At 49.2% G+C, this 13,407-nt stretch overlaps 1 protein-coding gene across 5 annotated transcripts in view; it reads left to right on the top strand.

Annotated features, from left to right (window-relative positions):
* The window catches only part of PALLD (palladin, cytoskeletal associated protein), a 382,410-nt gene that overhangs the window by 173,597 nt on the left and 195,406 nt on the right, over window positions 1-13,407 (top strand). For all 5 annotated transcript variants that reach the window (XM_043486542.1, XM_043486536.1, XM_043486538.1 and 2 more), the window contains 5 exons: window positions 5,104-5,170; window positions 6,602-6,707; window positions 7,971-8,045; window positions 11,996-12,137; window positions 13,182-13,205. In XM_043486542.1, coding sequence (XP_043342477.1) covers window positions 5,104-5,170; window positions 6,602-6,707; window positions 7,971-8,045; window positions 11,996-12,137; window positions 13,182-13,205 — 414 coding nt within the window. The remainder of the gene's footprint in view (window positions 1-5,103; window positions 5,171-6,601; window positions 6,708-7,970; window positions 8,046-11,995; window positions 12,138-13,181; window positions 13,206-13,407) is intronic.

The raw sequence follows: 13,407 nt of genomic DNA, 5'->3' as shown, positions 1-13,407 counted from the left end.
GCCTGATTTCTGTTTTTAAACTGAAGTTTGGCTTGTAACCGGGAGCCCAGTAAGACGCGTGCTGCAGCAGGCCCGAGGAAAGGTGCTGGTACTGGGGAAGCACGCTGTGTAGACAGAGGGAGAGGCGGTCAGATCCACAGCCACGTGGTGGGGTAGGCGCGGGCCGAGGGGTCCCGGCAACCAGCACACCCAGGGGTTTGGGCTTCTCCACTGGTATGGATGATGTGGCCCGTCAGTGAGATGGAGGATGGGGAGCTGGGCACAGAGGGGAGTGAGTGCGGTGTCTGCATGGCCATCTAGATGGCTGAGTGGGCAGGCGGGCAGGGGTACGTGTGGGTATAGTTAGGGCCCAGGCCGAGGACGTGTCCTGGAAGCTTCAGGAGGTAGATGGTAGGCCAGGGCACAGGACTGGACGGACCACGTCTGAGCCGAGGATGACCCCTCACCTGGGTGCACCAGGGCAAGGAGGTGCCAGCAAAGGAGGGGCCCGGGGTGGGCGGAGCAGGTCAGTGTTTGAGGAGGCAGAGAGGGAGAGCCGGCCAACTCGGGCCCCTACTGCGGGAGGTCTCTCGCGAAGGACGAGGGCACACAGCTACGGGTGCTGATGGCAAGTTCAACAAGAGGGGCCGTGGGCACTGGAGGACCCAGTGCACTGAGGTCCTCAGACACGGAAGGAAACGTGGGGACGCCTGGGTGGCGCCCAGAGGTTCTGTCCAGACACTACAGGGCTGGGGCCGGAATTTGGACAGGAGCACAGGGTCAGATGCCTTTTGCAGTCTGTTTGCTTCTTGGTTTTCATAGCAGACTTACTAGAGTCTGTGAGAAAGACTTCCTTTCCCTGCTGTGAAAATAATCCAAGGGAGAAAACAGACCCTGCAGAGGGAGACAGAGTAAGGTGCCAGGGGGCCAAGTCTGGGAAAGGAGAAGGAAATGGACTCCCCCAACAGTGTGTGGGTGGTGAGGAGCTGCTGTCAACAATTTCATGGGTGGTACCCAAATCCGTGGATGCTCAAGTCCCTTAGAGCAGCAGTCCCCGACGTTTTTGGCACCAGGGACCTGTATCTTGGAAGACAGTTTTTCGAGGGTCAGGGGTGGGGGTGGTTTGGGGATGATTCAAGTGCATTACATTTATTGTGCACTTTATTTCTGTTAGTATTACATTGTGATATATAATGAAATAATTACACAGCTCACCACAGTGCAGAATCAAACAGATGGTCCCATCTCAGGGCAATGGGAGTGACAGGGACACCCGGAGTGTTTTCTCTTGTCCAGTCTACCCCATTGTCTCATTTTGGTTGCTGTCAGAAAACCCTGCTTCACAAAGATGGGATGTTGGAAATGGAAGCAGACTTTTCGGTACTTTTGTAGAAACCTCAAGATATTCCACCTTGACTTTAATCCAGAGCAGATGGAGATTTGAAGTTGTATCAGACATACTCTTAAGGCCACCATCATTTGCAGTCTCAAGCAGCTGATCTTGTAGCATGGACAAAGTTGATTCACCTGGCCTGCTCACAGATGGGTCATGGGTCCGTTCTTCCCAGCTTGCGGGTCTTTTGTGGTTGGAAAGTAATGCTCAAACTCCTTTGAAAAGCTGAGGTAGGTGATCATGCTCCAGCTAGGGGAAAGAAGGCCATGGCTCAGTCTCTTTCAAAATCTCTGCTAATGTTTGAATTGTCCAAACTCCCAATACTCACTTGTCACCTTCACGGTTCCCGTTTGTTCTGAACACAGCTACTTTGTCTGCCAACTTGAGCACAGCTGAAGTGACAGAATGAGTTCATTGAGCAGGTTGAATATGTCATACAAGTGAGCAAGGTTTGCGATCCACTCTGTGTCACAGGTATGTGCTGCCAGTGGTGACAGTTTTTCTAAAAGAAATCTCTGGAGTGGCTCTCATAACTCAGAAACTGGCCAGGGACCTGCCTTTAGAAAGCCATCTCACTTCTGTGTACAAGAGCAGATGTGTGCATTCATCTCCTCACAGGGCTGTGCCAACAGATGTGAGGTAAGGGCAGGTAATTTTGTGTGGTTGATAATTTCAATCACATCCTGCAAAGCACTGTTATGTTCGGGTGACGTTTTTTGGCTAGCCAGTGTTTCTCTATGGATGACACAGGAGGTAGACTTATCCAGAAGCAAAATCTTTGACCGAGTAGTGAACCAGAAAGCCGCCCACTCTTGGCAGCCACTCCACCCATGTATATGCCCATACAGTGTATACTGACGCGCAGTGACCCATTCCGTTTCCTGATACGTAGTCATTCCAAGACTTAACAGTTCAGTGGCTGTGGTGTTGGCTGGCAACAAAAGTACGCGTCACATGTCTGCTTGCACATCCTCCTGGAGAGCATATCACACAGAAACAAGCACTGCTGTCTGTTGCCCACGTCAGCAGACTCGTCAGCCTGGACTGCATCCCACAGGGATTCCTTAACCCCCCTTGCAGTCCTGCCCCAGCACCCTCTGCTGTTTCATCAGCTCGTCTAGTTACGGAGCTGGCCACCTTCTGAGCTGCAGCATCTCCCAGAAGTTCAGGACAGATGTCCTTAGCGGCAGGTGGGATCAGCTCGCCGATAATGAAGGGCTTCTTAGCTTGAGCAATGCGGTTAACCGGTGAGAGTGATGCTCTCAGTGCAGACACATTAGATGAAGTGGTGCCCTTCAATAATTGCTTCTGTTTTTTGTGTTCATGTTTTTTCTTTTAAAAAAAACTCCAAAGACTTGTCTATTTTTTTAAAAAGTAATTATTTATTTATTTATTTTTGGCTGACCTGGGTCATTGTTGCTGCACGGGCTTTTCTCTGCTTGCAGTGAGTGGGGGCTCCTCGCTAGCTGTGGTGTGCCGGCTTCTCACTGTGGCGGTTGCTCTTGTTGCAGAGCACTGGCTCTGGAGCCAGGGCTTCAGTAGGTGCAGGACAGCGAACACCCACAGTTAACCTGAGCAGGGCGCTCACCCTCAGTAACAGCTGAGAAGCTGCTGTCTGCAGGCAGACAGCCAACTGCAGAGACACATGTAGTGTGATTCTGTTTGTGCAAATATGTGCACAAGTATACAGTCTCCCCTCATCCGAGGTCTCAGGAAAAGTAAAAGCTGCACTGTGAAAATATTAAACGGAAAGTTCCAGAAATAAACAGTTGATCACTTTTGAATTTTGCGCCATCTGAGCAGTGTTGATGAGATTGCTTATCTCAGCTTTGGCCACTGGGCCATGAGTTACCCCTGTCCCGCCTGTCAGTCACTGAGGTTGTTAGACTGAGGGCCCAGGGCTTGTGTTTACCGACCATAGTTTTACTAAAAATGACCCCACAGCCCCAGGGTAGTGATGCTGGCAGTTTGGACGTGCCACAGGGAAGCCACGCGGGGTTCCTTTAAGTGAAAGGTGAGAGAAAAGGGGAGAAAACCATATGCTGAGGTTGCCAAGATGAATGGTGAGAATGACCCTGCTGTCCATGAGGTAGTGACAAAGGAAAACAAATCCACATTGTTTTGTTATCATGTCTCAAACCCTAAAATTTACAGCCAGTGTGTAAAGGCGTTAAATTTATTCAATAAGATATTTTAAGAGAGAGATACCATAGTCGTATACCTTTGTTGTTGTTATTATAATTGTAATATAATTACATCATCACAGTTGTTCTATTTTACCAGTAGTTATTGTTGTTCAACTCTTACTGTGCCCAAAGTGCAAACTACACTTTATCTTAGGTATGTCAGTATAGGAAAAATACAATTGACAGGGTTTGGTGCCGTCCATGGTTTTGGAGTTTTGGAATGTATCCCCCACTGATAGCAGGGCGGGCCACTGTACGTTTGTTAATACACTCAGTTTATCTGAAAATTGCAGCCAGATTGTTAGCCTATCCAGGATGGCATGAGGGACGGGATGTACTGGTGCTCACTCTTACGTCACACAGTTCTGTGCCGCTTGGTCACTTTTCTGTTGTTGTTCAGTCACTCGGCCGTGTCCAGTTCTTTGCAACCCCATGGCCTGCAGGATGCCAGGCTCCCCTGTCCTTCACCATCTCCTGAAGCTTGCTCAAATTCATGACTGTGGAGTCAGTGATGCCGTCTAACCATCTCATCCTCTTTCGCCTCTGTCTCCTATTGCCTTCAATCTTTCCCAGCTTTACTTTTCTATAAGTATATATTATTTTACTTTAAGATATTCTAAATAGGTAATTTAAATAACTCGTGTTAAATATGTCTCATAAAGGAATTATCAAGAATGTACTTCTAACCATCACAGTTTTTCTAAATGTCACCTAAAATCTCTTATCACAAAATACATGAGCATTAAAATGTAAGTACAACCTGCCTTTTGGCCAGAAAACCCAACAAGGTGACCCTTAATTTAAACACAGCAATGAAGCAAATGAACTTGGGAGGGTATGATCCAAACTTAGAGATGCCCCCCCACCCATTCAAGAGTGAAGCCACAGTCAAGTCCCAACTGATCAGAGGCAGAAAGCATCTTCTCATTAATGAGGAGTGAAGGTATTGATAATTCACACCATGTAATCTGGGCTTCCAGATGACACAGTGGTAAAGAATCCTCCTGCCAGTGCTTGAGGTACAAGACACACAGGTTCAATCCCTGGGTTGGAAAGATCCCCTGGAAGAGGAAGTGGCAACCCACTCCAGTGTTCTTGCCTGGAGAATCCCATGGACAGAGGAGCCTGGTGGGCTACAGTCCATGATCGTGCAAAAGAGTCGGACACGACTGAGCACACACACAGCTACTGCTACCGTGCAATCTGCTGAAAAGCGCGGAAGTTTAAGACCACGGCTGTCTTTACACACAGACACACACACATTGATTCCATAGTTGTTCAGCCATTTAAAAGTAAGGTTACGATGCCCAAAGGGACAAAAATGAAACTAGGAATAAATCTGACACTAAACATATACTGATTTGAAGAAAACTTTTTCAGGACTTCTTTTTTAAACTGATTATCTGAAAACACAGACTCAGTAAAAATGGTATGAAACATTCTCTATTTCACAGTAAGACTCTGTATGTTACTGTCTGAATGAAGAATATTACCCTTGGAAGTGGATATAGATACTACCTACATCTTTGTTTTTTTTTCACTCAGGTGCCAGCTCATCAGACTCTGACAGTGAAAGTTTAGCTTTCAGATCGAAACCTGGAGCCATGCCTCAGTAAGTGCGTCGATTCCGTCAGTTTGAGGAGAAAATGTCAGCAGGCTTGTGCTCAGTGGGCTGCTTGCATTGTGCGCTGAAGGCAGAGGTCAGCCGATGTCAGTCAGAGATCAGATGCTTGAACCTGGAACACAGTCTTTGACTTTAGAACTTTGAAACCTGCATTTCATCATCAGTGTCCCAAAATCTAACCATCCACAACGTTAGTTCCAGTGACAACTGACTGCTTATAAATGTGTAGAAGGAGCAGTCACATTGAGAGAAAATTATTTAAATCATTACTAAAATGTAAATGACAAACAATTTATCACATAAATTAGAAAATATCTAATTAGACTAGAAATGGGTTTCCATTTGGATAAAGTATATCTCCAGTTAGATCATGTCATGAAAATCTCGAAATTTCATTCTCCCCACAAAGACATAGGGATTATTAGTAATATGTTAGGATCTTAATTATTTTGCAAAGATAAAAATCTACCAAGATTTTGTAGAAAACTCCATGAATATTGAGACTGTGCTAATAAATTTGTTTGATTTACTAGTATATACATAACAATCACAGCCATTCAGCATCAAATTATCAGTGACCATTCATGTTAAAGGGGGCTTCCCTGGTCGCCAAGTGGTAAAGAATCTGCCTGCCAATGCAGAAGACATGGGTTTGATCCCTGAGTTGGGAAGATCCCCTGTAGGAAGGCATGGCAACCCACTCCAGTATTTTTGCCTGGAGAATCCCATAAGCAGAGGAGCCTGGTGGGCTACAGTCCATGGGGTAGCAGAGAGACATGACTGAGTGCTAACTGAGCATTTGTGTTAAAGGAATGTTAATAAGATCAACATACTCTGCTACCTGTGCATTCAAACACGGATCTCAAGTTTAGTGAAGTTACATGACTCACTTGAGATTACACAGCCTGAGACTTAGCAAAATTAGACCTAGAAACAACTCTTAACTTTTATGCACTAAGAAAAGACCACAGTCCAAGACATTGTCAACTTTACACAATGGGGAACTGGAACGAAGAGCAGTTGCTGGACTGAAAACCAACCACCAGAGCTTTGAATTAAATATAGAAGCCCAGTCCTAAACATATCTGCTTACTGCTATAGACTGGGCTTTTCTAAGTATTATCTTTTCTCTTAGGATTTTCCAGTTCAATACTTTCTGCTTTCTAATAAGAGCTGAGATACATAGTTACATGAGTTACTTTCATCTGTGTGTTTATTTTGCTGATGTCTGGGGGGCCGTCTGAATATATGCTGAGCACCACTGTCCTGACTATAGGTTGTGGGTCCCCATTTCTGAAGCAGTTACAGTTGAAGCAGCTTGAACAAACATAAAGAAACTGGCCTGTTCTGTGGAAATGTTTCAAAGAATAATTCCTGTTTAAGAAATTCTGACCCAAGACTTCACTCCTTACTTTCCAGAGCTCAGAAGAAAACCACTTCCGTGTCCCTGACCATTGGATCATCATCCCCAAAGACAGGAGTGACCACAGCTGTGATCCAGCCTCTGTCAGCCCCTGTTCAGCAGGTGAGCCTTATCCACAGCCTGAGGGGAGTCAGACTCTTTAGCGTGAAGACCCCAACTAGTCCTACCTTGAAATATCTCCTCAGTGGACACACAACTGGGAGAAAAGGAAATGATAAGTTGTTCCTTTTAATGCACTAAAAATAATTTTTAATCCGAGACACACCACTGATTAATCAACATCTGCGTTTCCTTTGGGAATTTCTTTTTCTCGCAGCTAATACTCTGATAAAGTGGTGTCTGTCTTGGCTGTTACTGCTTGATTCCCCCTCACGTATGTGCCATCTTCCATGTAGCCAAATTCGTTAGCTCATTTAAAAGAAAGTAGAAAATGAGAAAAGTCCACCTTATCCACAAAGTCCACCTGATAGAGCTCAGAAGTCCACCTGTCCTCTGAGAGCTTAACAGATAATATAGGAATATTCAGATTCCTTCACTTCACTGTGCATTTTCATCCTGCTTTCGTTTCATTGTAAGACTGCTTTATCCAAGAACAACAGTACGCACGACTGGGTCATTGTAGTGCATTCACTTTGCAAACACAGAAGACCTGAAGCTTTTTTAAGTAAAAAATTAGGATCTAGATGTCCCTAAGTCAAATGTGAGGCTTTGCGTGGTGCTGTGATGGGCATCTGTAAACCCAGGAGTCTTGCAGAGTGAGCTCCCCCCTGAGTCGTAAGTGCGTCTGACGAACACTGGTGTGCCCTCCGGCCACTCAGCGCCTGTGGGTGTTTTACAAATTACAGGCCTCCCCTGGTGGCTCAGTGGTCAAGAGTCCACCGGCAGTGCAGGGAGATCCGGGTTCGATCTCTGTGTTGGAGAAGATCCCCTGGAGAAGAGAATGGCAACCCACTCCAGTGTTCTTGCCTGGAGAGTTCCGTGGACAGGGGAGCCTACAGTCCGTGGGGTCACAGAAGAGTCAGACACTACTGAGCGACTAGCTGTTACTCACTTACTCTGTGGCATGTTGGGTATGCACACCATAGAGAAAGCACATCTGAGATGAGACACAAGGGAAGAGCCAAGCAGTAGAAGTCGCTCAGAGGCGGCACGTGTAGTAGACACTCCCTGTCCACCCCCGAAGCAGAGTGGGACTTACAGAGCCCGTTCTGGTTGAGCCAGCGGACTTGTTCGTGTTCGCTCTGTAGGCACTGGAAGGTCTGCAGGGAGCGCTTAGCCCTGTCGGTGGCCGTGCCGCCCCCCATATGGGTCGTCTTTTCCTGGTTTGCGTGTTCCGAGTCTGACCCCTGTGCCTCTGCCTTCCAGGCCCCCAGCCCCACCTTGTTCCTCTGCCGGCCGGATGGACCCGCTGCCGCCTGCCTCCCGCCTGTCTTCACCAAGGTCAGAAATGGTCCCATGGGGTGTTTCTCCTGTCTCCTCCCCACCTCTTTCTGAGAAAATTATAAGTTTTGTAATTGGAGTTGAGTTGATTTACAGTGTTGTGTTAGTTTCAGGTGTACACAAAGTGATTCAGTGATACATGTACTTTTGTTCAGATTCTTTTTCCTTATAGAGTTTTAAAAAACATTGACTAGAGTTCCCTGGGTAATACAGTAGCTTCTTGTTGGTTGTCTATTTTATATAGACTGTGGTGTGTACATATCGGTCCCAATCTCCTAGTTTATCCCCGCCCCCTTTCCCCTTTGGTAACAGTAAAGTTTGTTTTCTAAGTGTGTGGGTCTATTTCTGTTTTGTATGTAAGTTCACTTGTATCATTTGTTTGACTGAAAGATATTTAAGAGGCACAGTTGCAGAGGTGCCCCATGCCTGTGACCAGCATGCTGTGAGAAGTCACGCCCCCAGCCCAGTCTCTAAGTTCAGTGTAATGTCGCTCAAATTCCAACAGATCCTCGTTTTTATCTATGTCTGTCGTTGAACTTGCCAGTCTGATTCTAAATCTTTTGTGGTTTAGAAAGTGGCTGAGAGCAGCCGGGGTCCTCCTACAGGGGCAGGCTGAGATGGTGTTAGGATCTGAGATGTCAGGACTCCCTAGAGCAGAGCGCCAGGACGGCAGAGCTGGCTCAAGCCTGGACAGACAGACAGATGAGGCCCCGAGAGCGCCCACAAGATGCCCCAGCACCACGAGGCTCACTGCGCAGGGTGGGTCCTTCAGAGGTGGGCCCCGGGCCACCCACCTCACAGGCCCAACCCCAAGTGACAGAAGACGAATGTGGCAGTGTTTTCTGTAGTCCATTATCTGAAATCTGTGACTCTTCCGCAAGGCAGCCAAGAGGAGGGTCTGTCTTCATCCAGGGAGTGATGCTTCCTCCGAAGCCAGCCTGCAGCCAGCTCGGCTAAAGACCTCTTCCTACAGCATGTTTACGGAGGACACAGTCAATGAATGAGGGTTGTCGACAACAACAGTGAGGGTCCACCTCCCCCTACCCAGGATGAAATACCCGAAGAAGGAAAAGGTCCCGTCCTGCCTATGAACAGCGGTGTCGGGATAACAGCCCATGGGGCATCCATCCACCTGTGCTCAGAGCAGGAGTCGTTCACAGAGCGGCTGGCACGAACGCTGCCTGGCGCTCAGGAGCTGCTCACACGCAGCCCCATCCGTGAAATCTGTGTGAGCGGTGAGCCGTCGGAACGCTGTTGGCTTTGGGGCCAGGGCCCCGCGCACCTCCGCGCTGAGCTGTCACACCCGTCCTGGGGCACCCGGCGGACAGAGACCTGAGACTTCCCTTTCCTCCCACAGGGCTGCGGGGCTCTTCCGGGCCAGCCCCAGCCCATCCTTGTCCCCACAGCGCAGCCCAGCTCCGGGGGCAAAGACCCCAGCGCAGTGTCCCTTAACCCCAAAGGAAGCGGGAGGCGTGCTCAGAGCCTAGTAGTCCACATTTTTCTAAAGCTTGAGTTTTTAAGCCGCAAACAGTAGAGGGGCTGCAGCGCTGCCTCCTAGGTGTGGACAGTGACTGTCCCCGCCTGCGGTGCGGGCCTCTTCCTCCTCACGCGTGCCTGCAGCATGCTTCCCCTGGGGGCGGTGCCCCTCCCTGCCCTACCCCGTCCTTCAGGGGCCTGGGCTCTGCCAGTCCTTGGGCGCCTCCATCCGTGTCCCCCCACGCCCCTGGTGGGGGTCCCTGGGGCTGAAGCCGGGGCTGCCGACCTGGTGGGGACAGCAGCTCATGGGCCCCAGGGACACGCTCGGGGCCAGGAGAGCGGCCGCCCCATGTGGCGTTTCTCCCGGGAGCTGTGGACCTTGCAGGGAGTCTTGGTACCAGGCGGACCCGGCAGCACGCGATGCCTTCCTGTGGACCTCAAAGCCCCAGGGCCCCAGACCAGCCTTCCAAGGTCAGCCGTGTTGGCATGGCTTTGGTCAGGAGAAGAAGCTCCCTCAGGAGGAGCCATGCGGCAGACTTGGAAAACTGCGGAGACCTGTGTGTGTGACACGCTTGCTTTCTACCCAGGCCTACCTTTGTGATTTTCCAGTGTGAGCAATATGCACAATCCTGGGAGCAAACCAGAGGCCCCTGGGTTTCTGGAAGCTCACACGTGGAGAGTATTTGTGCAGCATCTGTAACACGCTGTGAGTGCTCCCTGGACACACTGGGGATATCGATGACTCCATCCTCACTAGCTGGACCCCGAGGGCAACATCTTCCCTGCTGATCCGCGAAATACTGCTCTCTGGACTAATCAGAAAGTGGAAGTCGATTTAAAACCAGAGACTTTTCTACATTTAAAAGTAAGAACAAAGAGAGAATGGACTCAGAAGTAGGTAATAATACTCACCTTTTCATTTACCAAAAAGGCCTTTGGCACCAAAATTCTCACCAGGTACACTAGACTTTCCTGCTTCTGCCCACATTGTGGACGTCCAGGGTTTTCTCAGGTCCAGAGTGCATGCACTGCAGGCCTGTCGCTACAGGACCTGCAGTTTTTCTGAGGATCTGTGTTTTTCCCCTGCACACCATTGGCCGTCTCTTGAGGAAAATGTAAAATAAAAAGCAAAAATGGAGACAGGAAAAAAAAAAAAACACATACTTCCTAACATGAATTTGTTTGCTTTGGTTCTATGCGTAATCATTTATTGTATCTGACTTACTCCAAGAGCTGTACGTGTCCTTTATCGGATGCGATACCCTGTAGGCACACACATAGATAGTAGAAAGTTTCGGTGGGCCCGTGGCCAGGCAGTCCCAGGGGAAGAAGGCAAGGGAGGCCCCTGGAAGGGCCAGTTATTCCTTTGGTTTTCAGTAGCCGGTTTACAAGCTTCAGCTCTTTGCATCTGTGAAGACTCCCTCATTTCTGGTCTGTTGGGCTGTAAAAGTTTATGGGTCTGGAGCTGGAGTGGGTGGGGCACCAGGGTGACGCGCTGGTCAGGGCGAGGAGGCAGGGAAAGTCAGGGGGTGCCGTGTCAGAACCTGCAGGTGAGCGGGATCTGGAAAGGGGTCCTGCTGCCCCATCTGTGGGGCGGCAGTGCAGACACGGCGTAGAGAACAGACCTCCAGGCCCGGGGAGCGGGGCTGGCAGAAAGGAGAGGGTCAGCTGAGTGGAGAGAGTAGTGTAGAAACATATACACTACCGTAGGTAAAATAGATCACCAGCTGGAGATTTGCTGTGTCACTCAGGGAACTCAAACCAGGGCTCTGTGACGACCTAGCGGGTGGGACGGGGAGGGAGGTTCAGGAGGAAGGGGCATATCTGTACCTGTGGCTGACGCATGTTGATATTTGGCAGAAACCAGCACAATATTGTAAAGCAATTATCCTGCAAGTAAAAATAAATTTAATTATTAAAAAAACAAAAGAGCCTGCAGGTGAGGAAATGCCAGCCCTCCTTCTGGTGCAGCTGCCCCAGGACGCTGGTGGACAGAGGCGGGTCCTGGGGGAATGTCGGGGCTTGGGGCACAGATGGGAGACCCAGGTTCAGCCCTTGGGTCGGGGAGGTCCCCTGGAGAGGAGCATGGAGACCCACTCCAGTATTCTTGCCTGGAGAATCCCATGGACAGAGGGGCCTGGCGGGCTCCTCTGGTGGACACGTGGCATCGCCTTCCCCTCCTGCCCGGTCCCCCAGGACTCTACCCCCAGATGGAGCACATCCTCGTGTAGATAAAGACAGGTCGTGGCGACACTGAGTGCCACGGGTGATGGAGCGTGTGTACTGCAGGGCGGGCCGGGGCCTCCCTCACCATCACCGGGGATGCAGCGCCCCCCTGACCTGAGGAGGGGCTCGTGTGCAGGCGCACAGCCTGTGCTTGCTGCTCTGAGCTTGGGAAGTGCTCCTTTGTGTCATGAGAGCTTGCCGTGTGGCTGCCTGAGCCCAGCCCTGACGGGTGTGTCCTGGTGTTTCAGGAGCTGCAGAACATCTGTGCGTCCGAGGGCCAGGTGGTTGTGCTGGAGTGCCGTGTGCGAGGCACGCCCCCGCTGCGGGTCTGCTGGTTCCGACAAGGCAGTGAGATCCAGGACTCACCGGACTTCCGAATCCTGCAGAAAAGTAAGCAGAGGGGCTGCCTCACAATGCTGCCCACAGCACCACCTGGGTCTGACCAGGCCCTGGTCTCCAGTCTAGGAGAGCTAGGAAGGGTTTAATCACTGACATGCATGGATTTCTTCTTTGTTTCTTTCTTTTTTTTTTGGCATTTTATTATTTTTTAATTATTTTTTTATTCCTCACTCTTGAATCTCCCACCCCACCCCACCCCTCTAGATATTTTTTAAATTTTATTTTTATTAAAACACAGTTGATTAACAATACTGAATTAGTTTCAAGTGTACAGCGAAGTGATTTAGCTATACATGTACATACATCCGAGCTTCCCTGCTGGCTCAGATGGCAAAGAATCTGCCTGCCATGCAGCAGACCCCAGTTTGATTCCTGGGCTGGGAAGATCCCCTGGAGAAGGGGAAGGCTACCCACTCCAGTATCCTTGCCTGGATAATCCCAAGGACAGAGGAGCCTGGCGGGCACAGTCCATGGGGTCACAAAGAGTGGGATACAACTGAGCAACTAAGCACAGCATACAGACATCCATCCTCTTTTGGACTCTTGCTCCACATAGGTCGCTACGGAGTATGGAGTCAAGGACCCTGTGCTGGACAGCAGGCCTGGTTGTTTGTCTGTTTATGGACAGTGGTGTGCGTGATCTCAGAGTTGAGGGGACATGGGTTCCAACACATTAAAGCCATCCTGCTGGCTGTGGGCCCTCACACGCCCTGACTGAAGTTTTGTTTTCTTCTTCCATGAAATTGCACATCCACATTTGAATTCAAAGTTGGGCCAGTCATCTTATGAGGCTCTGAGCCTTCTATGAACTGCAGTTGAAAACCTTGCTAGTGAGAGCTGTTAAGGGAATGCTAGTTTATTTATGGGAATATAGATTGATCTACCGTCCCTCTCTCTTGTACGATGGGGTTTGTCTGCAGTACTTCTGCAGACATGTCCTAGACAAGGTCACAGGAAAGGATGGGCAAGTTTAGTATGAATGGAAACTGACTCAAATCTCTGTTTTGATTTCTTTTTTTCTCGTGTGGGGAACAGAACCTCGATCCACAGCTGAACCTGGTAAGAAGCTTTTTCTTTTTTCCTCTCTGCTAATGTATCTCTTCAGTTTCAATAGTTCTTTGTTTCCGTTTTAAACCACATGCAGAACAATGTTTTTGCAGTTCCCTGGAAATGTGAAACCCCCTTACAGACAATATCTTCTTTATTGTGGGGTCTGCACACTGCATTTTACATCCAGTTGTTTTATTAGTGAAACATTAAG

Source organism: Cervus canadensis, chromosome 14 (assembly GCF_019320065.1).
Source record: "Cervus canadensis isolate Bull #8, Minnesota chromosome 14, ASM1932006v1, whole genome shotgun sequence".
Taxonomy (NCBI): domain Eukaryota; kingdom Metazoa; phylum Chordata; class Mammalia; order Artiodactyla; family Cervidae; genus Cervus; species Cervus canadensis.
The sequence above is the reverse complement of the archived record's forward strand: the minus strand, read 5'-3'. Positions and strand labels throughout refer to the sequence as shown.